The following is a 25,420-nucleotide window of genomic DNA, read 5'->3' as shown; positions in this document are numbered from 1 at the left end:
ATACTATACTATGAGGCAAGGAGGAGAGAAAGATGGCCTGGCCAGACAAGACCTAACCACTCGGAAGGCAGCTGAAGGGGTCTCCAAGTTGGACATATACCCCTAACTCACCTTGAATCTTAAGGAAACTGAAGGAAAAGGGTTCAGCATAAGAAGCTGGATGGGTAGGCAGTAGGACTATGGAGAAAGAGGCTTGGGGAGGAGCCAAGAGAGGACACATAGAATGACAATGAGTTCCTATAAACTCAGAAATATAGGCATTTCTTCAGTCACTTGGTCTGGCACTATTTCTAATTGTTGCAGCATCCTGCAAGCTCAGGAAATAGCCCAACCTCAGGCGCCCAAGGGTTCCAGGATGGCATCCTTAGTGAAGGAGTTTCAAAATGCTAGTCCATAGAGGGTCACTGGTCAGAGAAAAAAGTTCATGTGTATGCATCCCTCCCCCAAAAAGCCACCACACAATGTGGAATGTGGTAAGTTTTTTTAATAAAGCTGGATTTGTTGTTTCAAAGGACTTTTATTCTGAGAGTACTGTATGTCCTTCCATACTTTTCTACTAAGTAATGATGGTAATAGTAGAGAGTAGGTTTTTTTTTTTAATGTACTTACGTGGCAAAATAAAAAGGTAGCAATACTATGCCTATCTTCAAGAAGGTTTTTTGTTGTTTTAATTGTATTGAACTGTGAAATTCAAAAGTCTGAAAACCATTAGTGAAGGGATTAAGAGCACAGAAGGTATTCAGACAGACATGGTGCTACCAAGTGCCTATTCTATTTGAGGTAGAATTGCCAGATTTGAAAAACAAAAACAGGAAGCCCAGTTAAATTTGAATTTCAGATGAAACACTAATAATTTGTGTGTGTTAGTATGTCCCATACCGTATGGGACGTACTTATACTGAAAAGACTATTAGTTGTTTATCCGAAATTCACATTTAACTAGGTGCTCTGTATTTTACCTGACAGCCCTAACCTGAGAAGTTTACTTAACTTTCTCATTCCTAACATGACTAAATCTTTACTAAATTTTACTTGTTGTTATTGTTGTTTCGAAGCCCTGGCTGTGCCATAGCATGCCTAGTTGTGTTATTTTTACCTAGTCATTTAATTTCTGGGAGTCCAAATTTATTCGAGAAACAGGAATTATAAAAGCTCTTTCACAGACTCGACGTAAAAACGAAAGAAAATAAGTCGTACGAGGTAACTCCCAAGGCGCGTTATTGTCCGTCACCCGCCCAAGCCGGATCATCCAAGACTACATATCCCACAATCCTAGGCGACACTTCCCCGCCACTACGTCATTCCCAGGTCTTGTTCTCGCCAATCCCTGTCACTCCAGGGGTGTGGTAGCGGGTTGTTCTCGCGACTTTTGCTTCACCCTTCCCCTGTACTACTCCTGTCGCGAGACTTCCTACTCCTCCGCCTCCTCCGCCGCTCCCTTTGCGGCCGCCTTATCCTGGACCCGGACCCAGCCTCTCCCCTACCCGAACACCGGCCCCGGCTCCACCGAGGCCCCGGTCCCCCAACCCCGCCTCGCCGCCGCCATGGCGGACCCTAAATACGCCGATCTTCCCGGCATTGTGAGTACACGGCCGGCCCTGGCTCCCCAAGACCGCGCCCCCGACCTCCTAAGGACCCCCAACAGACAGCAACCCGTGACCCTTCCCGCCTGAAACCCCTCCTCCGCCCCGAGGGCTCCCGCCGCTAGCTCCCCGACCGGCCGCTGCACCCTCCGGACTCCTTCTACCCGACTGGGCTGGGCCGTGGGACGGCCTACAAGGCCCCTTTCCGGCAGTCGCCGGTTTCTCGGCTCAGAAATCATCTCCAGGCACTTAGCACTGTGCTCGAGTGCTTCTGCCATCCGTGTCAACACCGCCCGTGTCTCCCCAAATCTTCCCATGAGCCCCCCACCCCCTCCCGAGACACACATACCAGACCATTTGGTGATGGCCTTCACCCTGGCAAGAGTGACGAGGTTACCGTGACAGAACCCCTCTTGTGCCAGATGGAGAACTATGTCCTCTGGGGAACCTCCTTCCCAAACCACCCCCGCACAGGCCGGCATGTACCCTCCCTTTGTGCTGCCCTGCCTGCATTCTCGGGGTGGGGGTTGGGATAGGACCTTGGGTACTAAGGTCCTGAGTCACTCTCAGCCCTTGTGCCAGGGTAGTGTGTACAGGGCCTAATGATAGCTCCTCTCCTCCTGACATGAGTGCCGAGGACCCGCCCCCCTTCAGATTCAGGGTGACATCTTTGTCATCACTTAACATTCACCATTAACCATCAGATGTCCCCACTGTTATCCCCACCCCTCTGAGACATGGGAACTGACAGGCAGGTCATGGGGCAGGTGAAAGAAGGGGCAGAATCGTGGCGTCACAGCCTGCTTTCTCTGTTAACTTGTTCAAATGGAGTGGGGTTAGGGGTGTTGGTGGATGCTGGGTAGTGAGGTTGGGTGGTCACTGCTTCTACCTGCAGGCCAGGAACGAGCCAGATGTTTATGAAACCAGCGACCTGCCTGAGGATGATCAAGCGGAGTTTGATGCGGTAAGACTGTGTGCTGCCTCAGGACTCCTCTGGACTCTGATCTCTCTCCCCCAGGCAGGCCCTTTCCCTTTTCTGGTGAGCCACCCACAGCAATAAGCGGGTATGCCAACCCAGCCTGGGTGGTATGTATGTCGCAGGGCTTGCAAATGAGCAATGCCAGGAAGGAGAGTCAGGTCAGTGGAATTACAGCTAAGAGGCCTGGTACTTGGGCCTTTTAAATACAATTGGAATATCTTAAAACAGGTTGGGGGCTAGTGACTTAGTTAGGGCTCTAGGTACTAGTCCATGGTAATGATTCATGAATCCTGAGCACTTACAAACTGCTTGAGGTTAAGACCTAGGCCTTCTATTTCATAAAATATATTGCTCAGTACATGTTTGTTATTATCCTAACAAGAGCTAGACTTTGAAGTATTGAGGAATACTCTTTTATGTGAATATACAGTATCCATTGGCCAAGGAGCAGGAAAATGAATTCGAGATTTTAGGAAGATAAGGAACCTGGTTAGAGCGAAACAAATTTGAGGAAGCACATAAATCTTTCATATCAGCAGAGGAGAGGCCCTGGTAGCACTTTCAGATTCAAGAAGAACTCAAGGGGAAGGAATTAGTTATGGACACATTTTAACCATAAGGGAAACCACTTAGCATTATTTATTGAATGTGTTCATTCTCTGTTGATTTTTGTGCAATGCAGAGGAAGAAATGTCCCTGCCCTCAAAAATCACCCAGACTAATGGGGGAATTAGGATACGTGTAGGAAACATGAAAGAAAAAATTGAGTGAATGAAATCAACATAGTAAAAATTCTATATGTAAGTGCCAAGAGGAGCAAAGATCTGTTAACATGTCTTATAGGATGTGTTTTAGGTTCTGTAGTTTCCAAGGAGAGCTGGGCTAGGGTCACACTGATGGTGTGAGATCTCAATAAAGTTGTGACCAAGAGTCAGTGGGAACAGGCTCAGTATGTGTGTCTGTAAGTCCTGTGGTTATGTCTGTGGGGCTGGTTAGTTCTGGAGAATGCTGGTGGCTGGCTTATAATGTATGGCTTGGCGTACTCACTTATTCCTTATTTGATTTCCCCCATGTGGAAGTGGTTCCTACTTTGTGGGGAACACCTTCCCTGTCCCCTCTCAGAGTGGTGTGTTCCTTGTTGCTTCTGTACTTGCTGGCATGTCAGTCTGTCCCCCAAACTTGAGTATCTGGAGATAATGCAGATGTTGTCATTGCTCAGGACCTAGGTGTAGACCTGTCACTCTAAGAGGTATCTTATTAGGGAGCAGTCTCTGACCTCAAAGGGCAGGAGTATGTATACCGAGGACTCCATTCTACTACCATAGTTCAGAGACTGTTCAACTCTGGCCTAGGCCTCTGCCTAGAAAATATCAAGCCTTCATGGTGAGATAATGAGTGGAACTTTGTCCCTTTGTCGCTGGCTGTGATACAGACAGGTAATATAGCAGTCCCCTTTCCAAACGAAAAAATACATTGTAATTCTCCTTTTGAAGTTATGGGCTATCTCTTAATAAAAAGAACATGACCCTCATCCCAGGCATGGAAGAACTGAATGTGCATCCCTGATTGGCTGTTCCTCCCTGCTGAGCCTGAGCAGCCTATTTTAGTAGCATCTAGTGGGGTGGCTGATGGGGAGAGCACACCGTAAGTGTTCATTTCCTGCAGCATGTAGCCCAGAATGCCAGTATAGAAGTATATAGGAACTGGATGGTAAATACAAGAGGAGCTAAGTTGCCTCCATCACCTAAGGCTCAGCTAAATGACTCTCCATCACTAGGGAGGAGTAAATGGGGTGGGGAGACCTTCAGCTACTTCAAGAGCCCTGGCGGGAGTGGGAGAGGCCTGAGATGTTTCCTGATGTCAGCTAATGTCTCTGGCCCCTGCATGTCCCTGTGCGCCTTAGGAGGGCAGCTTTCAGGAAGTCAGCTGAGTAATGGTTCTGCCACTGCTCTTAATACTGACGTATATGTGCAACTTGAGGAGCAGTGGGTTGTACTTAGACAATCCAGAAACCTCATTTCTGTGAGGCCTGGATTCTCACTAGCAGCCTGTCCCCTTCTCACTTACCTTCCCAAGACCTAGTACAGGTGACAGTGCACATCACCACTATTGTGGCTGAACCATGAGATTTCAGTCACCTTCTTCACTCCTGGCGAGAGCATGTTCTGCCTTAGTTTCCAGATTATTTTCAACTTTAATTTTATTAGTTTTTGAAGTAAGTAATATATGCACGTAGAACAAAAAGTGTCTCTTCCCACCGCTGCCTGCCACTGCGTAGTTCCACTCCCTGGAGACAGCCAGGACGACCGGCTTCGTATGGAACCTTTCAGGGCGGTCTCCAGATTTTTATTTAAAGAAATATTCAAGGGGTATTGACCTTCACTGTCTTTTCACTTCCTTTCTCATTGCTCCACTGTGGAAGAAATTGGGCTGCTGAAGGAAATAATATCCTATAATAGCCCCTAAAGATTGTAATTGCTAGTTTAACTTAAACATTAAAGTTTGCGATTCCCATAGTGGGGAGGATGGGGGAGGAAAGTAGTAGAAGGTTTTATTTTTGGTAAACATAATCCTGATTTTCCTGCTATCCCTTCAAAACAATTTTAGCAGGAACTAAAATATTCTAAAGTGAATGGGCCAGAAAACGGCACAGTCTAGCTCTTAACTCCTCAAGCTAGGAGGATCCCCTCTGCATTTCAGACACTCCTGGGTTGATTGGGGTGATGGGCTTTTTGGAAACTTTTCTTAAAATGTCTTGTCAGGAAAGCTAATTCCCAATTGGAATTTCTTCCCCCCTGGGCCCACAGCCTACCTTTGGGTCTGTGTGGCATTCTGCTCATGGCTTTTGAACTGCCGGAACAAGGGGAGTAAATTTAGAAAACTCACTAGAAATAGGATTTAGTCCCTCCCTTTATGCTGTAACTATCCCTGATGCATGTGAAAGGGAAAAAGTGACCTAGCCTTAGTTTGGTGGGTCTGTGGCAGAGGTTTGGTTCTCCAAAGGGTAGATAATGCTGAAAACTCCACCAGCCTGAGATGTGAAATAGTAGATTCTTTTCCTTGCAGTTTAGGATATCACAGAGTATGCTTGATTGTGTTCATTGACTATTGGCGCACTTGAACTTATCTGAGTTTTTCCTAATGCTTCCCCCATCCTCCCTCCTCACCACCTTGCCTGGACACTAGTTTGCACAAGTAAGACCATTCGATGCTTCTTCTCTGCATGTTTTTTCATTTGCCATCTCGCATGCAATGCTCTGTCACTGTGCTATTGTTGCAGCTAATTGTTTTAAATTCTAATGCATCTCTAGCTGGATCACTAAGGGGCCTGCTGGCCTCATGGTTAAAGATCCTTAATCAAGGTTTAGAAGCACAGCTATGATTCATGGATCATTGTCTCTTCCCCTTGTGAGGTGTGCAGAATACAACTGTCCAATGGAGGATGGGATAGAAGCATGGAGACTAAGACTGCTTCTGGACATAAGGCATTTAAGAGCTGGAGTTGGAAGGGGGTTGCCTTTCTCCTCCACAGGCTGAAATGGAGTTAAGAGAAAGGGAGTGACTTTTAGCCATTCTGGACAAGGGTGGAGAACAAGGGGGACAGCAACAGTCCTCACTTCTTGACTGTATGTGGATTATACCTGGTAAAAACCTCATTTTAATATTCCCCTATGCTAAGCCTTTAGAGAAAAGTAAATGGGATAGGAAAGGGGTGTTATATACATTTTTAAGGTACTAGCTTGGGTTCTTTGTGCTTTCGTGAGTCTTTCTGTTTCTGTACCCTTCCTTTAGAAATGGTTGGATGGTCAGCACTATGTTGGTCCATCCTGGACAGTTTTATTCTACAGCACTATCCATCTTCCTTGTCATCATGGTTCCGAAGTGCCCCTGGCTGCGGTGTTGGCACAGAGCCTAACAGGCTCAGAGAGCAGCAGTGACCTCTTCCCGTGTCTGATCTGGAACCTCAGGTCTTGCCCTCTGAGGCATAGCCACTTAGCCAAACAACCCTGGGGCGTCTGGGAGGTTATTAGTGAGAGGGACTGAGAGTCCTGTACCAGGTAAACTGGTACCTGGGATCAGGGCACTTAGAATTTTCTAACCAAGTTGGCTGGTGTAATAGGTTCCCATGGTGACTATTACTACTCCAGGTTACAGAAATTATCCCTAAAATCTCATTTCCCAACCCACGCATAGGTCAGACCTGGAGGTGGTATATACTATTTACAAACAAATATACCACTTTTCCTTTTTTTGATTTTCTTTCCTCCCCCATTCTGCTTGTTCCTGATGATTTGAACTTGAACTTATGGCCCATTGTCCTCTCTTTATCCTTGAGTTTTTCTCAAGCTGGTTTTAGCTTGGTGAGGCAAGTAAGAGAAAGGTATAGTGTGTGTGCCTCCCCTTGTGTGTTTGCATGTGTGCACCTGTGAGTGCTTACACCCACTCTGCAGAGACATCCCAGCCTAGACCACAGGACCTGGATCCACCTCTACCCTGAGCTGAAAGAGGAGTCTCGGCTGGGCTGGACTCTGGCATGAGACGGGAATGGCGAGGTTGAAGTTCAGATGTATCTAGCTGAAATCTCTGGGAGAGGATGCAGTTGTTTTTGTCCCATCATGTGTTTTCATATACATATAACCATCCTCGACTTCCCACACTTCTGTCTGCCCATCAGTAGAGATCCTGGAAAGGCTGTGCATACAGCTGGATTTCCTCTCCTGGCAGTTCTTTACCAGTCTTGCCTGGAAGTGGAGCCTTGTCTACGTGGCCTGAACTAAAATACAGCCTCTTTGAAATACTCTCACCTTTCCCCCTTGTGTACCCTCCAACCCCTGTGAACCTTGTGAACAGAGGGTTGAAGAAATATGTTCTGCACATGTCTGGTAGCTGTGAATCTTGGTGTCTTTTGGACTCTTTGTGCTAGCACATCATGGCAGAATTGCTCTGGATCCCTCAGAGCTGTAGGGTGAGTTCCCAACCACTCAAGATGGATGTAAATAATACACCAGACTACGCAAGGGACCAGGATTTGCCCTGCCTCTCCTCTGGCAACAGAGAATGAGGATGGGGCTTCAATTAGGTACTTCGGATTTCCTTAAACTCACCATCTGTACCTAACATATTTTGTTCTGCTTAACATAAAGTCATATCAAACCACCCACATGAGCACCCTCATTATGACTGATTCTGCCATCCAAATGCCTAATTCTTCAAAACTAGAGAAACCGAGAGATAAGAAGACTTGAGCCATGAACGCCCCCTTGAGAATCATGGACCTTCAATCAGCTACACGTTCTCAGAATGTCTTCACAGCCTCTGCTTCACATTCTGCCATTTCTACAGCTTCCCCTCCATCTCAGTCTTCTCTCCCCGCACTGTCCTCTTCCATGCCACCAGCTTGCAACATCTAACTACTAGTTCTCAGATGATCCTGAATTGCTGCTGTTAATGGCAAAGCTTCATGACATCCTCACCATCAGAGAGGAAAGGGTCCCAAGCTCTTCTTTCTCTTGGGGTATGTGGTGACCCCAGCTGAAATTTCTTGGCCCCAAAATTTTGCTAGGCTCCCCTGGGCCCTGTGGTGCAGTATGTTTGAAGACTATCATGTAGTGCATGTGACAATTTGCTAATAACAATTTTGTCTTTTTTTTCCCTCCCTCACCCCCATGTCCCCACTCCCTTTCCTTTTAACTCTTTTGATTTTCTCACCTCTGGGGAAACCACAAGGAGCTGGTAAGAAGCCTGACCTTTCATGTGCTTTTTAACGGGGTGTGCTATGATGGGCAGTTGTTTCTCTGTCCTTTTATCTCTACTAAATCTTTTGTCCCTCTATTCAGCCCCAGCCCCAGCTGACCTTTTCCCATCTCACGAATCACTGTAATGACATTACCTCCAGCCCATGCCCCCAGATCTCCGAGTCACTGGCGGAGTAGGTGCCACCGGAGGGCTAAAGTATGCTGTCGACCTGAGTCTCCGGGGCCACACCCTCGGAGAGGCTCCAAGAGGATGCCAGCGTCGGGCAGCCCTTCTGCCTCAGGATGTGCTCCTGCAGCAGGAATAGTGAGATGAAAGCACTGACCATCCCTCCTACCATCCCAGAACCTCTGAGACTCATGCTCTGTTTGTTGACCCTTTCTTATTCCACACCTTCCCTATTTAGGAAAGCAGGTTCTCATCTGCATAGTGCCTGGCTTACAATAAGGGCTTAACAAAATGGTAGCTGTGATTAATTTCTTTCCTTGGTCTGTAGACTCTGCCTCCCAAAGAGGTTTTTTTTTCTACTTCATTGGCCTTGATCGGGGCACTCACAGGAGGAGAGGCATATTCTTGAGGGGGAACTTGAGAGAGGGTGATGTTCTTTCCCGAACATGAGTCCTTCTCCTGGACATGAGTCCTTCTCAGACAAACACTTTTTAGAGGCCAGAGACCACACAATTATTTGGCCAGTGTGTGCTCTGGCCATAACATTTCAGAGAAAATTAAGGAGAGAATAATTTAGGACTCAGTTGTTTCTTCCCCTAGGCACTTGCATATGGGACATTGAACCCTTTTATTTTCCCTTAATCTTTAGCTCTTGCCCCTCTGCCTAGCACTTCCCTGAAGAAGAGGTAAAGGTCGAAGTTGATATTTTCTCCTTACCCCCCTCCTCCCTATTTATAAAGCTGCCACTCACACTGGTTCCTTTTGTAATAGCAGAGCAGAGATGAAGGATGGAGCTTGTGTCTGCTGCTCTTTCTCCATGTCTCTCCATCATAACTGCTCCCCCACCAATCAACCCCTACTACACACACACAGACAGAGACTCTCAGTCGTGGATACATATTAGAATGACCTGGGTAGCTTTTAAACTGGCCCACTACCCTGGCCCTACCCCAGAACAATTAAATCAGAATCTACAGAGGTGAACCCAGGCCTCTCCCCCGCCCCCCGCCCCTTTTCTAAGTGATTCTGTTGTGCAGCCAGGGTTGAGAATCATTGCTCTGGCTAAAGGAGGGAAGACTCTCTTTACTTTCTTCCTGTGGAAGGTGGAGATGTCCACCCCAACAGAAAAGGATTTCTGGTCTCCTTCCACTTCCTTCAGTAACGTAATGAGACCTGTCGGACTGCTGACAATTGAAGGAGAGACATGCAGTCTGGAGGGCATGGTCTTGGTGCAGTTATTAGAATCTGAACAGCTAATAGATACCTAGTAAGGAGGGAACCTTTCTGCATCAATTTTTAGGGTGAAATCTCTTTCACTTTCTTTACCACCTCCCCTCTTTATGGAAGAGCTTCAGTGCTTGAGAAACAGCAGAAGGGTCAGGGAGAAGAGGCAGGTACTGCAGCTTCTCTGAAAAGATCCGGGCTATCTCCATTTCAGGACTTAAACGTGGCCTTTGCCCATGGGTACTCTTGGCAAACAGATACAGCTTATGCTTGTTGCTTCTAAGATGTCCCTTAAAAAATAATACAGTGGGCTTCCCTGGTGGCGCAGTAGTTGAGAGTCCGCCTGCCGATGCAGGGGACACGGGTTTGTGCCCTGGTCCGGGAAGATCCCACATGCTGCGGAGCGGCTGGGCCCGTGAGCCATGGCCGCTGAGCCTGCGCATCCGGAGCCTGTGCTCCGCAACGGGAGAGGCCACAACAGTGAGAGGCCCGCGTACTGCAAATAATAATAATAATAATAATAATACAGCAAGGAACTTCCCTGGCACTCTAGTGGTTAAGACTCCACGCTTCCAACGCAGGGGACATGGGTTCGATCCCTGGTTGGGGGACTAAGATCCCATGTGCCGCGCGGCGCGGCCAAAAAATTAAAAAGCATTTGCCTCTTCTCTGTATCCCCTGAATTCCCTGACTTCACGGCAGCCTGGAAACAAGGCTTCTGGTCAGGCCTTCTGCCAACCTTCCCTGTGTATCTAAGAGCTGGTATCTTCCCTTCAGCAGCTATGAAAGTCCTGATATTCACTCTCAGAGTTAGTAGCTTGATTGTCTCCTCTTTCCCTCCAGCAAGGATGGGAAGTTAGCTTGAAAATAGACTTCCTCAGCAGCAAGGAAATTTACTTTTAGGAGGGGGAGGTTGAAAGAAGTCAAGTTGATTTCTTGCCCTGAATGCATGGTGTGTGCCAGATAACTGGGAGGGCCCAGTTGGATTGGGGAAGAGGAGGGGATAGGGAGGCTTATGTACAGAATGGGCGGGGAGGTTATGCTGCCTCTGTTCCCAGTTGAATCAGGGTGTTAATATTTATACAACTGAGACTCCAAATTTACCAGGAAGCTTTCATTTCCTAGGTTGAACCTGGGTCTGTAGCTTGGAATGGAGCCGCCCTTCTTTCCCCTTGGGAAAGTACAGCCCAGTCTCCCAGTGGCTTGGGGATTTTGTGGGGTCGGGGAAGTTCGAGGGTGGGAATGAGTCTGCCCCTGGTCTGAACTACCTGTTCCTGCAGGAGGAGCTGACGAGTACAAGTGTGGAGCACATCATTGTCAATCCCAATGCTGCCTATGACAAGTTCAAAGACAAGAGAGTGGGAACAAAGGGACTTGGTGAGACCCGGTTGGAAATTGGATGGGGAAGCCTGACCTCAGGCCTTACTGACTTTTGCTTTGGGCTGTCTTATGGAAGCCCTCACAGTCATCTGAGACCATGACTGCCGTGTGTCTTGATCAGGCCCTCAATTCCGTCTTCTTTTCTTGGCAGATTTCTCAGATCGAATTGGAAAAACCAAAAGAACGGGATATGAATCTGGAGAATACGAGATGGTTTGTTGTGTGTGTGTTGATGGGAATGGTGCAGCAGTCCTACCCAGCGGGCATTTAGGAGAGAGATCAAGGGACATAGTTGGGATTCCAAGTTTCTCTGTGGCTGGGGGCCCTGAGGAGGCCAGCAGGATGCAGTTGAGGATGCTTTGTCCCCCTGCTCTTTGCTCTGGAGCGTCTCCAGGCCTCCAGCCATCTCCAGTCCTCCTGGACTAGGATGGCGTGGATTCTGAGTTGGGCATGATACACTTACAAACTAGGCCTGGGGTTTGGACCAATTCTTGAGGTTCCCTCTACTGGGAGGTGTAACATCACCATCTGTGCTTGCTCTCTAGCTTGGAGAGGGTCTGGGAGTGAAGGAGACACCCCAGCAAAAGTACCAGAGACTGCTGCATGAGGTCCAAGAGCTGACGACTGAAGTTGAGAAAATCAAGGTAACTATAAACTCTCTTCTCCCCTCTCTGCTATGACTTATGTAGCAGAGGAAGACCTCCCAGCAAGAGGAGAAAGCTTCCCTAAGCTCCTGGATAAGGGGCTGAGGTTTTCAGAGTTTAGAAATGCACATGAATTTATATTCGGTACTATAGGTGGGTAAGGACCATCCCAGTGAGTTTCAGCCACAGCTATTTTTTTTTTAATATAAATTTATTTTTATTTATTTATTTTTGGCTGCGTTGGGTCTTCGTTGCTGCACACAGGCTTTCTCTAGTTACAGTGAGCAGGGGCTACTCTTCGTTGCGGTGTGCAGGCTTCTCATTGAGGTGGCTTCTCTTGTTGTGGAGCATGGGCTCTAGGTGCCCAGGCTTCAGTAGTTGTGGCTCGTGGGCTCTAGAGCACAGGCTCAGTAGTTGTGGCGCATGGGCTTAGTTGCTCCGCGGCATGTGGGATCTCCCTGGACCAGGGCTCGAACCTGGATCCCCTGCATTGGCAGGCGGATTCTTAACCACTGCACCACCAGGGAAGTCCTCAGCCGCAGCTATTTTTAAGGGTCTTGATCTATTTTTTTTCCTTGACTCACTCTTGCCACCCCTCACTGTCTGTTTGTTTTCATACCAGACGACAGTGAAGGAGTCAGCCACTGAGGAGAAGCTGACCCCCGTGGTGCTGGCCAAACAGCTGGCAGCCCTGAAGCAGCAGCTGGTTGCTTCCCATCTGGAGAAGCTGCTGGGACCAGATGCCGCAATCAACCTTACTGACCCCGATGGAGCTCTGGCTAAGTGGGTGCCAGACTTCGTTGGGAAATCATTGGTGACTGGGGTGTAGAGGGACTCAGCCAGGTACTGACAGGGATACGAAGGGGAGAAGTGGCCTAGCTGTTCCTTAATGCTGACTGTGAGGCAGAAACGAGAGTGACTGGGCTGACCCACATCCTTCAAGTCATGACATTGTTTCTGGTTTCCTGACCTAGGCGCCTACTGCTGCAGCTGGAAGCAACAAAGAACAGCAAAGGGACTGGTTCAGGGGGAAAGACCACTAGTGGGACACCCCCAGATAGCAGCCTTGTCACTTATGAACTACATTCTCGGCCTGAGCAGGACAAGTTCTCTCAAGCTGCCAAAGTATGTATGTATGTATGTGTGTATGTATGTATATATGTATGTATGTATGTAATTGTTGGTTGAGGGGCCAGGGAGATGTGGCTCTAGAGACTTGCCTCCCTCCCTCCAAGGGATCACATCTGGGGAGAGGGTGCTGGGAATGCTTGATTCCTCTTGATGTCTCATTCTCCGTGTTTGCCTCACCATCTACTTTCAGTGAAGACTTTGACTAGGGATGTGTTCCAGGGAAAGAAGTCCCTTGGCAGAGCGGTGGGAAGAGGGTAGGGGAGTGGTAAGCAGACAAGCAAAGAGCAGGATCTTACCTCCCACTGCAGCAGCAGGGAGGTGGATGGCAAATCTCCCCTCCTTCCTCCCCCTAGGTGGCAGAACTTGAGAAGCGCCTGGCGGAGCTGGAAGCAGCTGTACGCTGTGATCAGGATGCTCAGGTCAGGTGCTCTCCTATACTTAGTCTAACCCGCATATCCTGCGCCCTGAGCCCTGAGGTCCACAGCATTCCACAGAATCCTGGGAGGAGTCAGGAAAGGGCTCCAGTTACAGGATCAGCCAGGGGTTGCCCGCTAGAACCAGAAAGGATGGGAGAAGGTGGTAATCGCATGGAGAGATAAGAACCACTGACTTCTTTCCTGCTTTTCCCCATCAGAATCCCCTTTCTGCAGGTCTGCAGGGAGCCTGCCTTATGGTGAGTGTAAAAGGAACTGGAGTGTTTGGATTACAGAGGGGATATCGGGATTGGGTTTTCTAGTCTGATTCTTCCCCTTCATGAAGCTTGTCCTAAATCCCACCCCCAGGAGACTGTAGAGCTGTTGCAAGCAAAGGTGAGCGCCCTGGACCTTGCAGTTCTGGACCAAGTGGAGGCTCGGCTACAGGTATTAAGTGGGGGGCAAATTGGATTACAGGTAGCTTGGGACTCTGGAAGCCCTAGATGCCCTATAAACCTTAAAACCTGTGCTTTCAGAGTGTCCTGGGAAAAGTGAATGAGATTGCCAAGCATAAAGCTTCTGTAGAGGATGCAGATGCACAAAGCAAGGTCAGGAATTACCTTTCCTCCATCTTCATACCCTTTCCTGCTCCCTTATGTACTCTTCTGGTGGTTAAGAGCAAAGCATGAGAGCACTGAATCCTCAGGTCCCTGTCTTCATATGCTCTTAATAGCTGAGAAAAGGCAGTGCTTCCCTCTTGCCCCACCAAGTTGACCTTTCCCACCCTAGTGAATGGTCAGTGTGTACTTCGCTGAAGGTTGGCCACTGTCTTGTCCGTCCAGGTGCACCAGCTGTATGAAACCATACAGCGCTGGAGCCCCCTCGCCTCCACCCTTCCTGAGCTGGTGCAGAGACTTGTCACCATCAGGCAGCTGCATGAACAAGGTGGGAGGCCAGCTGCCAGGGGTGCTAAGAGGAATTAGAAAGTGGGCAGCTTTCGTTCCCTTCCCTCTGGTCTTGGATTCTAACACCACACATACCGTTCTGACCTTCTTTCATAGCCGTGCAGTTTGGTCAGCTTATGACACACTTGGATACGACACAGCAGATGATCGCTTGTTCCCTCAAGGACAGCGCCACCCTCTTGACCCAGGTGTGTGCCCCTTTACTGGTCAGCTACTTCCCTTCCCCAGCACACACAGGCTAGGTTCTCCAGCTTCATCTCCATAGGGTTCTGCCTTAGCCCATTTGGTGGCATGGTGGTATGGCAGGGGCTTGGTTTGAGTCTCCATACTGTTTCTCAATGGTTGTGGGACGTTTGACAACTTATTTAATCTATGAACCTCCATCTTACCATCTGGAAACTTACACCTACCTCAGAGTTTTATGGATTAGGTGAAATAATATGAGTGAATTGTTAAGAGTTCAGTAAACCTCAGTTTTTCCTATAAAACCTACCCCTTCACTCTGTAGTCACAGCTTAGTTTTACCCGCCCTGGGTCCTCAACCAGATGCTTCTGGGCACAGCACATCGGATAGAACATGGGCTTTGAAATCAGGAGCTGGGCTCCCACCTGATTCTGCCACTTCCTTCCTGATGCTGGGCAGTGAGCCTCGCCTCTTCCTTCATTCTCTTAGCAGTGCCCAGCACATAGCGAGTCCTCAGTTTCTGTTGGGGGCACTGTTCTCAGAGCTGGGAGAAGCACTAAAGTTGTCTTGTATCGTAGGACCATCAAGATAAATTAAAGTGCTTGGTATATGTTCTTCCTCCAGAGCAGTTTTCTAAAACTGGACCTGTGAAACCCTCATGTCAACAAAATCTTACTTGTTCCTCATTACATAAAACAGATAAAAGAGCTGTTCTGGTTAAAGTCAGGATGGGAATTCTTAAGAAGCCTGCCTGCTTGGCAGACCCTGTGCTAGGTCCACGGTATTCCAGGGCAGCCTGGAAACTGGTGCAATAACCTTCCCGCTCTGGGGCCCATCAACTTGTTTCCATTTCTTTTTTCTTTTTTTTTAATTTGGCCACACCGTGTGGCTTGTGGGATCTTAGTTCCCCAACCAGGGATCAAACCGGGGCCCTGGCAGTGAAAGTGCTGAGTCCTAACCACTGGACCACCAAGGAATCCCCCTCCATATCTTTTTTGCCTTCTGTAAGAGAATTTCTTTAGGTCCTCATTCAGGTAAGCACCCGAACCTGACAAAGAGTAAAATAGCTCTGTCACTTTTCTAGGTGCAGACAACGATGCGTGATAACCTGTCCACAGTTGAGCGGAACTTTGCCAACATTGATGAACGGATGAAGAAACTGGGAAAGTGAGCACCTTTGGGAGATGGAGAACAGGGGTAATCCCTACCCCTTTGAACTCCGTTAACACCTTACACAGGGTTTCCCCTTAATCATAACTCTCACATCCCATCTGACACTGGGGGCAAGGGGTTCTTCTTGCATGTGGGGCTTACACCCCTCCTCTGAAGAGCAGTGGAACCTGGGGGATATTAGATGGTGGTCTCCCCTCAGGCCACGGGGATGAGGACGTGGGCCCAGCCACATGCCAGCTCCTGTCCAATACTGCTTTGCCTGGTGTGGGGAAGGATTGGATCCTGTCCTCCAGCACAGCTTCTGTGACTGATTGTAATACTGTACAACTGTTTCTGACCATTAAATGCTGTTGTACTCTGTGTGGCCTCTGCTGTTTCCTGGGGAAGAGGCAGCACTAGAGAGAGAGACATTCACAGTGTAATAGACAGTCTAAGCCACTCTCTACTACAAGAGAAGGATTTAAATTGTAACCTGTTCTTACAAAAGAACTAAGGAAAAAATGAGGACAGAGTCAGAGCCAGAGTTTCAAAATATTCTCATCTGTTAAATTAAGAGTGTCTCCCATAGAAAAGCAGTGGAGGCCCCAAAGGGCAAGTACAAAACAGAATTAAAACTCCCAAAGGTCTTGTCTTTACAAAAGAAAAGGCAGGAGGCAGCCCCTGGACAGCTGGTCATGCTGGCCGCTCCGGTTGGACCACGTTGCATAATCCTCAGTCGCATCATCACAACGTCTCTGAGCGTTTTGATGGGGGGAGAAGGGGCAGTGTAGTGTGTATGGGAGGAGAGACCCAGACGGCTCTCTTTGCCCCCTTACCCCCTTTTTATATCCCAGAGGAAAGTAGAGGGAAGCTGGCTACACCTTGAAATGAGGCTATGTGTTTCAAACCTGGGGACAGGGGTAAGAAGGGATCTGTGCTTTGAGCAACCTGAGCCAGAGGCAGAGGGGTGTTGTAGGGGTGAGGGGAGGGTGCATGATGCTTATTGCTTTGTACCTTTCACTGGGAAGGAGGGCAGCAGCCAACAGTAGCTCACAGGTTTGTAAACTGAGCCTGCTGGCTTCGAGAAGGGAGGCAATGAAGTCGAATTAAATATAAAAGAGTCATTTGTGCAAAAATAACTTAAACAAATAAAAGACCTGGGGAAAGGGGTGTTCCCCTTAGCCTGGTGGGGAGAGGGCCATATACCCCCCCCCAGGCCTTTTCAGTGACATGGCTTTGGGGGGGAGGGGGTGACCTCCCTACCCCCTGCAATGGCTCAGGATGGGATTGTGGGGAAGGGGTTGCATTTGTGCTCTGAGTGGGGAGTAGTGCCCCCACCCACTGTCCACAGGTGCACGTGGCTGGCAGGGGCTCCCAAGGCTCAGCACTCAGCTCTCCCCAGTCAGGGTCAGATCCAGCTCCAGGTATGGCTGCTATGGGGCCAGTTTCCTCCTCTTGTTTTTGGCAGGACGGCCAGGGCGGGCCCGGGGAGGCAGAGGGACAGCCGCCTATACAAGAGGGGAAGTTGAAAGAAGTGATCAAACAGCTAGGTATCAGGAAGTCCTTTATTTTCTCCCCACTCCCACTGACCTTCTCCTCCTGCCTCACCCCGTACACGCACTCGCACCCACCCACACAGGGACGCACACTTACGCGGGTTGTGGGGCTGGGGTCCAAGGTAACGTCTTGGCGGGAGCTGTTGCTGTTCCGGGTAGGGCTGCAATAAGGGGCACAGATGATCAGGAACACCTCCCCAAGCACCAGGTGAATTTCAGAGTTTGGGTGGGAAACTTTCTACGTTTGGATAGTAAAGGCGTAACATCCTTATTCATATTCAAGCAAGTATCTGCCTTTTTGAAAGCCAAGTCACTCTTGAGCTATTTCTATAAACCCAAGAAGATGTGGGGAAAGGCCGGTATTGTGGTGGGCCCAACACTCACTTGTATTTTCTCCTCCGGCCACGACGAGACTTTCTGACTACCCCTGGGGGCACCTGAGAAAAGACAGACTGTGTGTGTAGGAAAAGTTAGGAGAAGGCGCCTTGGCCTCAACCTTTCCTCAGAGTCTTTGTGCCCAGGCCACCATCACTCTGCATTCACCTTAAGGTCCTCAGAATGGGGCCCAGAAGGGGATGGATCCTTGGGCTCAGCACCCCCTTCAGCCAGCTCCCCATTATGCTGCCAGTGGTGGGTCCTTCTTGGGGACCGTTCCATTTGTCCATTGAAGCCACCACGTGCCCCCCACTTGAGGGCCAGTCGGCCAGGCTCCCGCCGGCTGCCAGGCTTTCGGCCCCGGCCTGGCCTGGCCTCACCATTAATGCCCCTAAGTCCCCCTCCTCCCCTCCGGCCCCGTTTCCCTGACCCCCTCCCAGTGAGCAGCTCAGGGACTGGGGGGTCGGGAGAACCGTGGGGTGGGGCTAAGGCACTGAGGGGAGGCCGGGCAGGCTCCGGTTCAAGGGCTGAGGTGGGGCTCTCAGGGGGCAGACAGGGGGCTTCTGGCTGCTCTGGAGGGATCTGCAGACAAAACAAAATCTCAGTCAGTCTCAAATGCAGTCCCTCTGCTACTGTTAACTCAAAATGTCTATACTTCCAGTTTGGGAAAAACTTCTCTCCCTAACAAACACACCCACACCCATACCCTCACCTGGAGACTCTGTAGCAGGCAGGCTAGGGGACTAGAAGCCTCTGAGAGGGGTGGAGGAGCTCCCCCCACAGGGAGGAGCTGCAGCCCCAACTGGCCAGAGAGAAGAGGGCCAGGAGGCTGCAGCAGACTGGGGAGGGTTCCAGGGCTGCTGGTCAGCGAAGACAGGTCACCTGTTGAGGAATTGTAAAGTCAAGGGTCTCCCTAGGCCAATCAGCTAGGCTGAGCAGACCCTATTATTCTTTTAGCCTTTACCCGGTGGTCAGAGACTTTCTTCCCTAATTCATCCAGCCTCTACTCTCAATTTTTCTGCTTCCTTTCTTCTCTCCCACACCAGAGTCTTCCCTCAGACTCACCCAGCAGGCTGGCACTCAGCAGAGGGCTAAGGAGTTGGGGGGGTCTCCCTGAGTTGGAGGGGGCCTTGCCCAGAGAGGAGGCCCCCGGGTCAGTAGTTGCCGTGGTGACACTGGAGGTAGGTGGTCCAGGTTGGGGGGCACTCAGGACACAGGGCTAAGGAGAAAGAATAGTTATTACATTTACATGTGTAAAGTATTCAGTAAGTTTAGAGTACTTTCATATGTACAATCCCACTGAAGCCTCACATGAAGTAGGCCATGTTTATTAAATACAGACCCAGCTGTTGCAGCCATCCTACCCCCAGCCAAGAATTAAGCCCTCCCCAAAGACCCTGAGGAAGAGCTCAGACATGAAACTGAAAGCCTTTGATTCCCGGCTCCTATCTCTGATTCTACCTCTGGTTCTGTCCCACCCACTCATCCTCATCCTCACCTGGGGGGGCGCCCCTGACGGGGGATCCAGGCTGGCAGCCAGCAGCGCAGAATTTAAAGCTATGAGGGTGGGGGGTGCTGAAAGTGGGGGGAACAGCAAGGGGGGCAGGTCTCCCAAACCTGAAAATGTCTCCCCACTCGGACCCCCGGCTCCCTCTGCAGATCCCTCTCCATCCCCAGCTGTGGGGCCCAGGGCCAACAGGGGCAGGAAGGAGGCAAGGAGGTTGCTAGGGGGTGCGGAAGGGGGTGGAAGAAGGTCTGAGGGGGGTGGTGGAAGCAGGGAAGCCACCAAAAGCGAAGGCCCTTCGGGCTCGCCTGGGGCTAGGGGAGGGCCAGGTCCCCCTGGTGGGGGTAGCAGGGGCTCCGGGGGAGGTTGTCCCCCTCCCCCAGCCAGCACGCCAAATAAACTGTGGCTGAGCAATGGAGAAGGCGGAGGTTGCCCCAGACCCAGAGGGAGAGGCAAGGTCCCTAGCATCCCCGGGAAGCCGGCTCCACTCAGTGCCAGGCCCTGCTCGGGGCTGGGGAACGGGAAAGCCTCCCCACCAGCCAGGGGAGGCAGAGGGCAGGCTGGGCCCGATCCCATCCCGAGCGCTTCGGATGGGCTTTGAAGCACAGGGCTAGGGACTAGGGGGGCTTTGGAGGCAGCTGGTGGGGCAGGGGCACCTGCAAAGAAAAAGAGAGGTTCAGCTCAAGGGAGGTCCTTCCTCCCAGCGTCCGAAGAATCCAACCTCCCTGCCCCCAACCCAGAAAACCACCACAGAGCTCTCTCAATTCCCCGTAAATGCCTTGGCTGTCTCTCCACCCGAAGGGAGGAAGGGCTCCATCACACTCACATACCTGGCACACTGCTGAGGCTGCCACTGGTGGTCCCAGGCAGGGAGGGCGGGATGGGGTGCCTGGGCTGGGGAGGGCTCCCTGAGGAGAGGGTTGGGGGAGGAGGAAGGTGTGCGTCTGACCCCAAAAGGTTAAAGCTTCCATCAGAGTGGGGAGGGCCAGGGGTGGGGAGTCCCAGCAGGGACAGCACAGAAGGGAGAATCGGTTGGGAGGGCTCAGGGAGAGGAAAAGGCTGTGGGGCGGGAGCGGGGGCCCGAGGGCGGCTCCGTCTAGGGGCTTGAGGACCTCCCCCTTCTAGCAATCGCAGTACAGTTGGGGGGCGGCGGGGACGACGCTGAGAGGGGCGGGGTGATGATGAGGAGTGGGAAGCTGAGGGCGCCTGGGCACGGGGCCTTCGGCCCTGTAAAGTGCTGGGAGGGGGGAGAGGGGGGTGCTGTGCCTTGGCCGCTGCAGAGAGTAGGCTGCTAGCAAGGAAGGGGGGTGCCCCGGGCCCCTCCACCGTGGGGGCCCCTCCTAGGGGCCCCAGGACCAGGGGCAGGTGCATAGTGGCTGAAGACACTGGTGGCTGAGTGGCAGGACCAGGGGGGCCAGGGGGACCAGGGAGATTATTGCTTGGGGGCAGGGGAGGGGGTGTTAAGGCATCACTACAGTGGAAGAGAGGAGGGTCAGAAGGTGGTGAGGAGGAGGCATGGGGAGCTGGAGGAGAGCCCAAGTCAGGGGGCACCAGACTGGATCGGAGAGCAGCTCCCCAGCTATATGAGGGGGCATTGAGGCTGATAGCAGGTGGAGGAGGTGGAGCTGGAGAGGGGGCATTGCCCCTTGGCAGGAAACAAGGGCTGCTGCTGCCTCCAGAGGGGACTGGGTCGGGAAGCCTTGGCTGTGGGAAGAGCCCCCCAGGGCCCGCTAGAGGGGGGAAAGCCTGTGGAACTGAAGGTGGTTCTGGGGGAAGGGAGCCAGGAGCCCCATTAAGCGGAGTTGTAGGAGGAACTCGACAGGAAGGGCGGGCAGAGGGAGGCCCTGGGGACACAGTGTGGAACATTTGGGGGCTCGCTCCCTCTCCTGCAATAAATGAGAAACAAAGGATCAACTTGTGGCTCCCCTTCCAAGAACTTTCTTTTGTCTTCTCCATCCCTTCTCCCATAAATTCCCAGCTTCCCTGTACCCTCCTCTCACCAAGCAGCTCCCCACTCCACCCTTCTCCTTGCTTCCCTCTCACAAAGCTCTTCCCACCATCCCTCTTCCAGGCCCTTAAGTTTTCCTCAGTCTCTGTAAAGTGGAAAAGATTCACCAGGAGAAGAGTGTGAGCAGGTGGTCTCCATGCTGCGGTACAGAGTTGCCATGGCAACGGCTTTCCGCCGGTGGTTGCACAGCTTGGTCATGTCCTCCTCTGATGCTGGCCCCACCCCAGCCCCACCCGGGGTCACCGGGGCCAAAGGGTCAAAGTTGAAAACCTGCAAGGTGGAAGCATGGACAGGGACCCTGAGGGAACAGAATCTGTGAGAAGAGCTACCACAGTCAGCGATTTGCATTAAGTCTCTCGGCTCATCCCTATACTCTCTGGCTCCCCTCACCACTCTGACCTTGGGGACATTGAGTGGACACTCCAGACCGCACTTGCAGGTCCCATCGCTGAGGAGGTAGCTCCGGGTTTGCTCCAAGGAAGACAGCTCTGTGCCACTTGGGCTGGGAGAGGACAGGGTCAGAGAGTATGGGATTAGTTGACACTGAATTGGGAGAGACTCTTAAAGAACAGTTCATTAGTCAAAGACCTTCCTAGGAAGGGCAGAGTAAGAAAGAGACAGAGAGAAGAAATGCAAAGGGCCAGAGACAAAGAGAGCAAAAAGGCTGAGGAAGGAGGAGGAACAGAGAAGAGGAACAGGGCACCAGCAATCTGGGCTTTGAGAGGAGGGATGGGAGAAAACTCAGGCAATTGAAGGGCCTGGGGATAGAAACTGGGGAATTTTGGGGAGTCATACCTGATATAGAGCACAGCACCCTCTCGAACACAGCGCTGCCAGCCGATGGGGACAGATGTGGCCACAGGGCCCCCAGCTCTGTCTGCTCCACTGCTCTCATTGCCCCCATTCATTGTGTGTAATCAGCTCCCACGTGCCTGATAACACAGACATCCATGTGGCATTAGGAGGATTAAACTGGGCTGGGTACCTGAGGGAGCACTTAAGAAAAGCAAAGGTGTGGGGAGACTCAAGAGGACTCGGAGGCAAGGGGAAACCCTCGGAGAGCTGGGAGAGAGAATGAGGGGGAACCCTCTGCCATCCCACCATGGCTACCTGAACATCTCTGCAAACATTGTGGGGTCCAGTCTAAAGCCGGGGCCGCCGGCTTAGCCCACACCTGCAACACAGGAGAGAGGAGGGACCGTCAGGAATCTGCCCAAGCTAGGAAAGTACCACAGCCCAGGAAACTCTCAAGGGAAAGATCCTTAATAATATGAGGTAAGTACCCATAAAGATCTCAGGGATCTGCTGGCTGAGTCCACAACCATCCTTTCCATGTCCAGTCCCTAGGGACCAGAGGGTCAAAGCCTCAGCTTCCAGGGACCAAGGAATCACAGCCCAATCCCTAGGCATATAAAGGGTAAGGCCCCTTTGTCCCACCAAGGAGAGAAACCTTCAGCCAAGAGTGTGGGCTAATTCCTATAATACCAGGCCACTAGGAAGTTTCCCAGAGAGTCTGGCCCCTGCTGTTCCCTCCCCCTCAGGAAGATCATATAAAAAGTAGATTGCCCCACAGGTCACCAGGCAATTGCCCAACTGCCCGCTGGGGTGGTACCAGCATAACTCCCCCCATGCCTGGCTCCACTAGACAATCACTGATCTAGTTCATTTGGGTCTTCTCCCACGATTCTCAGAAACTCCCAATTTTCCCCCAAGCCTAAGGCAAGGGGATTCAGCACCTCCTGTCCCACTGGCTTCAAATTACCTCCAAGAAGAATTCTCCTCTGATGTACATGGGGACGCCCCCCAAACCTGCAAGTATCCTCTCCAACCTTACCATCGCTCCCACCCCACACTGGCGGCTTCTAAACTTTCCCTCTCATAACAAGGCGCCTGTCACCCAGCCTGCTTCCCTCGGCTTGGGGAGGAGGGGAAGGCGCACGAAGTAGGAAGGAACTTGGGGAGAGGGCGGGCGGAGGGTGGGCGAAGCACTGAGGGGAAGGAGGTGAAGAAGGCAAAAGTCAAGCAGTGAGAGGGAAAAACGGTGGGGGCAGGTGAGGGCGGGGGAATGGGGATGGGGCCAGGGAAAGGGGCCGAGAGGACGCGGAGGGGGCAGAGGGTAGGGACGGGAGGGGAGGGGAGAGGAGGGGAGGGGAAGGGAGGGGGAGGGGGAGGGGCGGGGTGGGGGGGCCGGGCCCTGCACTCACCGCGGCCCATGGTTCGGCCGGCCCCGCCCTGCGCAGTCGCGGCCCAGAGGGTGAGTGGGAGGGAGTGGGAGGAGGGTCGGTGGAGCCCGAGCCTCCGGTACGGCCCCGGCCGGTCCTAGCAGGAAGCGCCGCTGCCGCCGCCGCGGATCACCGAGCGGCCTCCCGCGCATGCGCCATGGGGGCCAGGGGCAGCCCTGGGGATTCCGTTCCCAGAAGGCACCGCGCAGGCTGCTACCGCCGCCGCCGTCGCTGCCGCCGCCACCGCCGCAGCCGCCGCTGCCGCCGCCGCTGCCCGGACGGGAGAGGGGCGGGGCCGGGCCCCCGCCCAGCGGACAAGGACGAGCCAACTGGAGGGGCCGCAGTGCGCATGCGGGAGCGCGCCTACCCCTCCCCCACAACCCCCCATTAATCCCCAAGAGAACAAACACCCCACGCGGGCCCCACCCCCCCGCGCCCCCCCCCCGGCCTCAGCGGAAGGATCCGAGCCTCTTCCCAGGCCACTGGTGGCCAATCCCAGCCTTCCCCCGGGAGGGGCCCCTTCCGAAGCCACAATCTGTTGGGGTAGCCAGGAATGCCAGGTCCGGGAGGAACCGGCCCCAAAAGATGAAAGTCGCGACTTGCCCTGCCCCGCCCCCAAAGGCTTCCCGGGTAGTGTGCTGGGACTTGACCCGCCTCCCCAGGTCAACAAGTCACAACACGACCCCGGCCTGTCAAGTCACATGACCTCTGCCTGTCACTGACAACCTGGTCATGTCTTCGGGCCAGGAGAGACCATCTGCTCCAACCCACCCCCACCCCCATTTACAGAAGGAGAAATGGAGCTCTGGAGCAATGGTGCAGGCCTGGCCAAAGACCTGTCACCGTCACACCACCGCCTGAAGCTGCCACCCAGCCACAACCAGCCTTGTTGACAGTTTCTACTTAGGACAAACTCCGGCTGCCCCCATAAGGGTATGACAGGATATGTAACAGGCCACCATATGGCCTCTGTTTTCTCCCTAATGGCACTAGAAAAATACTTTGCATTTTCCACGGTGCTTTTCACTTTTGTTCAAGCTGCCTCCAAGTTCATAATTCTCTCATTTTACTTCCATAACTCGTTATCTTTTATTTACTAACAAGAACGGTGAAGCACGGGGAGATTAGGTGGCAGGCAGGCCTGGGATCCCTGGGCAAGTGAGGGACCGCTGAGGCTAGAATCTGGGCTCCTGACAACCTAGTCCAAGGCAGTCGTGCGCTCACGTGCACGCAGTGTTCCAGGCAACACAGCCCTACTGTAGCCCAAACACCTAGAAAGCAGGAGGCCTATGCCCCGCTCCTCACAGCAGGGAGTCAAAGGACTTGCAGGTCTGGTACACTGAAAAGGGCGGGCCTGATCTTTGGTGAAGGGCACCAGAGCACCACGGGGGAAGGTGATAAGGGAAAGAGTGGGAATCGGGGCCACCCGGCAAAGAACATGAATTCTGGCATGCCAAGGGCTCATCAAAAACTTTATAAAGATAAGAGTTTAAGGGTGCTCTTCAGCGAGGAGGAGCTGAAAATGACTACCAAGGGGATTCAAGTTACTTGGCCTCTTCTGAGGGAGCCAGGGAGTTAAAAGAGAGGACCCCTTTAGGAAGACTCAAGAAGATGCAAACAACCCTGGTGGTTGGATGCAAATTTTCAAAGGACGGAGGTTTAAAAGACCTTGTGTCCATTGCTGGGAGGGGATGAGGGGCAAAGAAAATGGGAGTCTCTTGTGGAGGAGGTAAAACTGGGGCTCAAGTCAGGTGGGCAGAACAAGAGCTCTTGAGGGAGACTAGCCGCAGTAAGGCTTCACACCGCAGCCTAGGGGCAACCACGGTTGAGCGCTGTTGGGGCCGTTGGGTGCCGCGAGCTGGCGCCCCGCCCTCTTTCCTCTCCCCCACCCCCCCCCGCACCTCCCACCACCCTTGTAGTGCCCTGCGCGTGCGCGCGCAGACACCGGTTGCCAAACATTGCATCATCCCCGCCCCCCTTTCCTCCCCTCCCCCGCCAGCTCTCCCCTCCGCGCGCGCGCATGACTCACCTCCTCCGCGAAGCCTCGTGACCCAAAGCCACTTCCGGGTCCAACACTAAGTCGACCCCCAAGCGGGAGGGAGCGATGGGGGCGGTGCCTTGGGGCTCCTGAGTGGCGGATGTAAGGTATGAGGCGGGGCCAATGCCGGCGTGCCGCTT

General features: G+C 52.1%; 3 protein-coding genes across 16 annotated transcripts in view; 1 reads left to right on the top strand and 2 right to left on the bottom strand.

Moving 5' to 3' along the window:
• Window positions 1-2,082, bottom strand: part of KIF5A (kinesin family member 5A) — a 32,044-nt gene extending 29,962 nt beyond the window's left edge. The window contains exon 1 of the mRNA XM_067697077.1: window positions 1,933-2,082. The gene's annotated coding sequence lies outside the window, so the exon portion shown is untranslated. The remainder of the gene's footprint in view (window positions 1-1,932) is intronic.
• DCTN2 (dynactin subunit 2) lies at window positions 1,394-15,958 on the top strand. 6 transcript variants are annotated; one of them, XM_067697123.1, is made up of 15 exons: window positions 1,394-1,580; window positions 2,479-2,547; window positions 10,989-11,085; window positions 11,240-11,310; window positions 11,634-11,732; window positions 12,355-12,515; window positions 12,707-12,857; window positions 13,217-13,282; window positions 13,498-13,536; window positions 13,646-13,723; window positions 13,813-13,884; window positions 14,119-14,221; window positions 14,338-14,429; window positions 15,510-15,592; window positions 15,798-15,958. In XM_067697123.1, the coding sequence occupies exons 1-15, from the start codon at window positions 1,545-1,547 to the stop codon at window positions 15,808-15,810; spliced, it is 1,230 nt and encodes a 409-aa protein (XP_067553224.1). In that variant the 5' UTR covers window positions 1,394-1,544; the 3' UTR covers window positions 15,811-15,958. The 6 variants fall into 6 exon arrangements, with proteins under 6 accessions (XP_067553224.1, XP_067553225.1, XP_067553219.1 ...); XM_067697124.1 differs by having other exon boundaries at window positions 1,398-1,580; window positions 11,240-11,301; window positions 15,510-15,958; XM_067697118.1 differs by lacking the exons at window positions 1,394-1,580; window positions 2,479-2,547 and adding an exon at window positions 4,978-8,622.
• Window positions 15,959-16,117: 159 nt separating this feature from the next.
• MBD6 (methyl-CpG binding domain protein 6) lies at window positions 16,118-25,369 on the bottom strand. Of its 9 annotated transcripts, none has more exons than XR_010932458.1 (14): window positions 23,225-23,520; window positions 22,131-22,194; window positions 21,816-21,952; window positions 21,420-21,522; window positions 21,128-21,290; window positions 19,843-20,898; window positions 19,007-19,668; window positions 18,574-18,727; window positions 18,221-18,390; window positions 17,677-18,090; window positions 17,518-17,585; window positions 17,231-17,294; window positions 16,592-17,085; window positions 16,118-16,332 (listed from the first exon to the last, which is right to left on the bottom strand). XR_010932458.1 is itself a non-coding variant. In XM_067697081.1 (13 exons), exons 3-13 carry the CDS (start codon window positions 21,926-21,928, stop codon window positions 17,011-17,013), a joined length of 3,042 nt encoding a protein of 1,013 aa, XP_067553182.1. In that variant the 5' UTR covers window positions 21,929-21,952; window positions 22,131-22,194; window positions 25,272-25,369; the 3' UTR covers window positions 16,118-17,010. The 9 variants fall into 9 exon arrangements, 7 of the variants coding, with proteins under 7 accessions (XP_067553182.1, XP_067553180.1, XP_067553186.1 ...); XR_010932459.1 differs by having other exon boundaries at window positions 16,916-17,085; XM_067697081.1 differs by lacking the exon at window positions 23,225-23,520 and adding an exon at window positions 25,272-25,369 and having other exon boundaries at window positions 16,118-17,085.
• Window positions 25,370-25,420: the final 51 nt, after the last annotated feature.

The sequence above is a fragment of the Pseudorca crassidens genome, chromosome 11 (genome assembly GCF_039906515.1).
Source record: "Pseudorca crassidens isolate mPseCra1 chromosome 11, mPseCra1.hap1, whole genome shotgun sequence".
Lineage (NCBI taxonomy): Eukaryota > Metazoa > Chordata > Mammalia > Artiodactyla > Delphinidae > Pseudorca > Pseudorca crassidens.
This window is presented reverse-complemented; position numbering and strand designations above follow the sequence as displayed.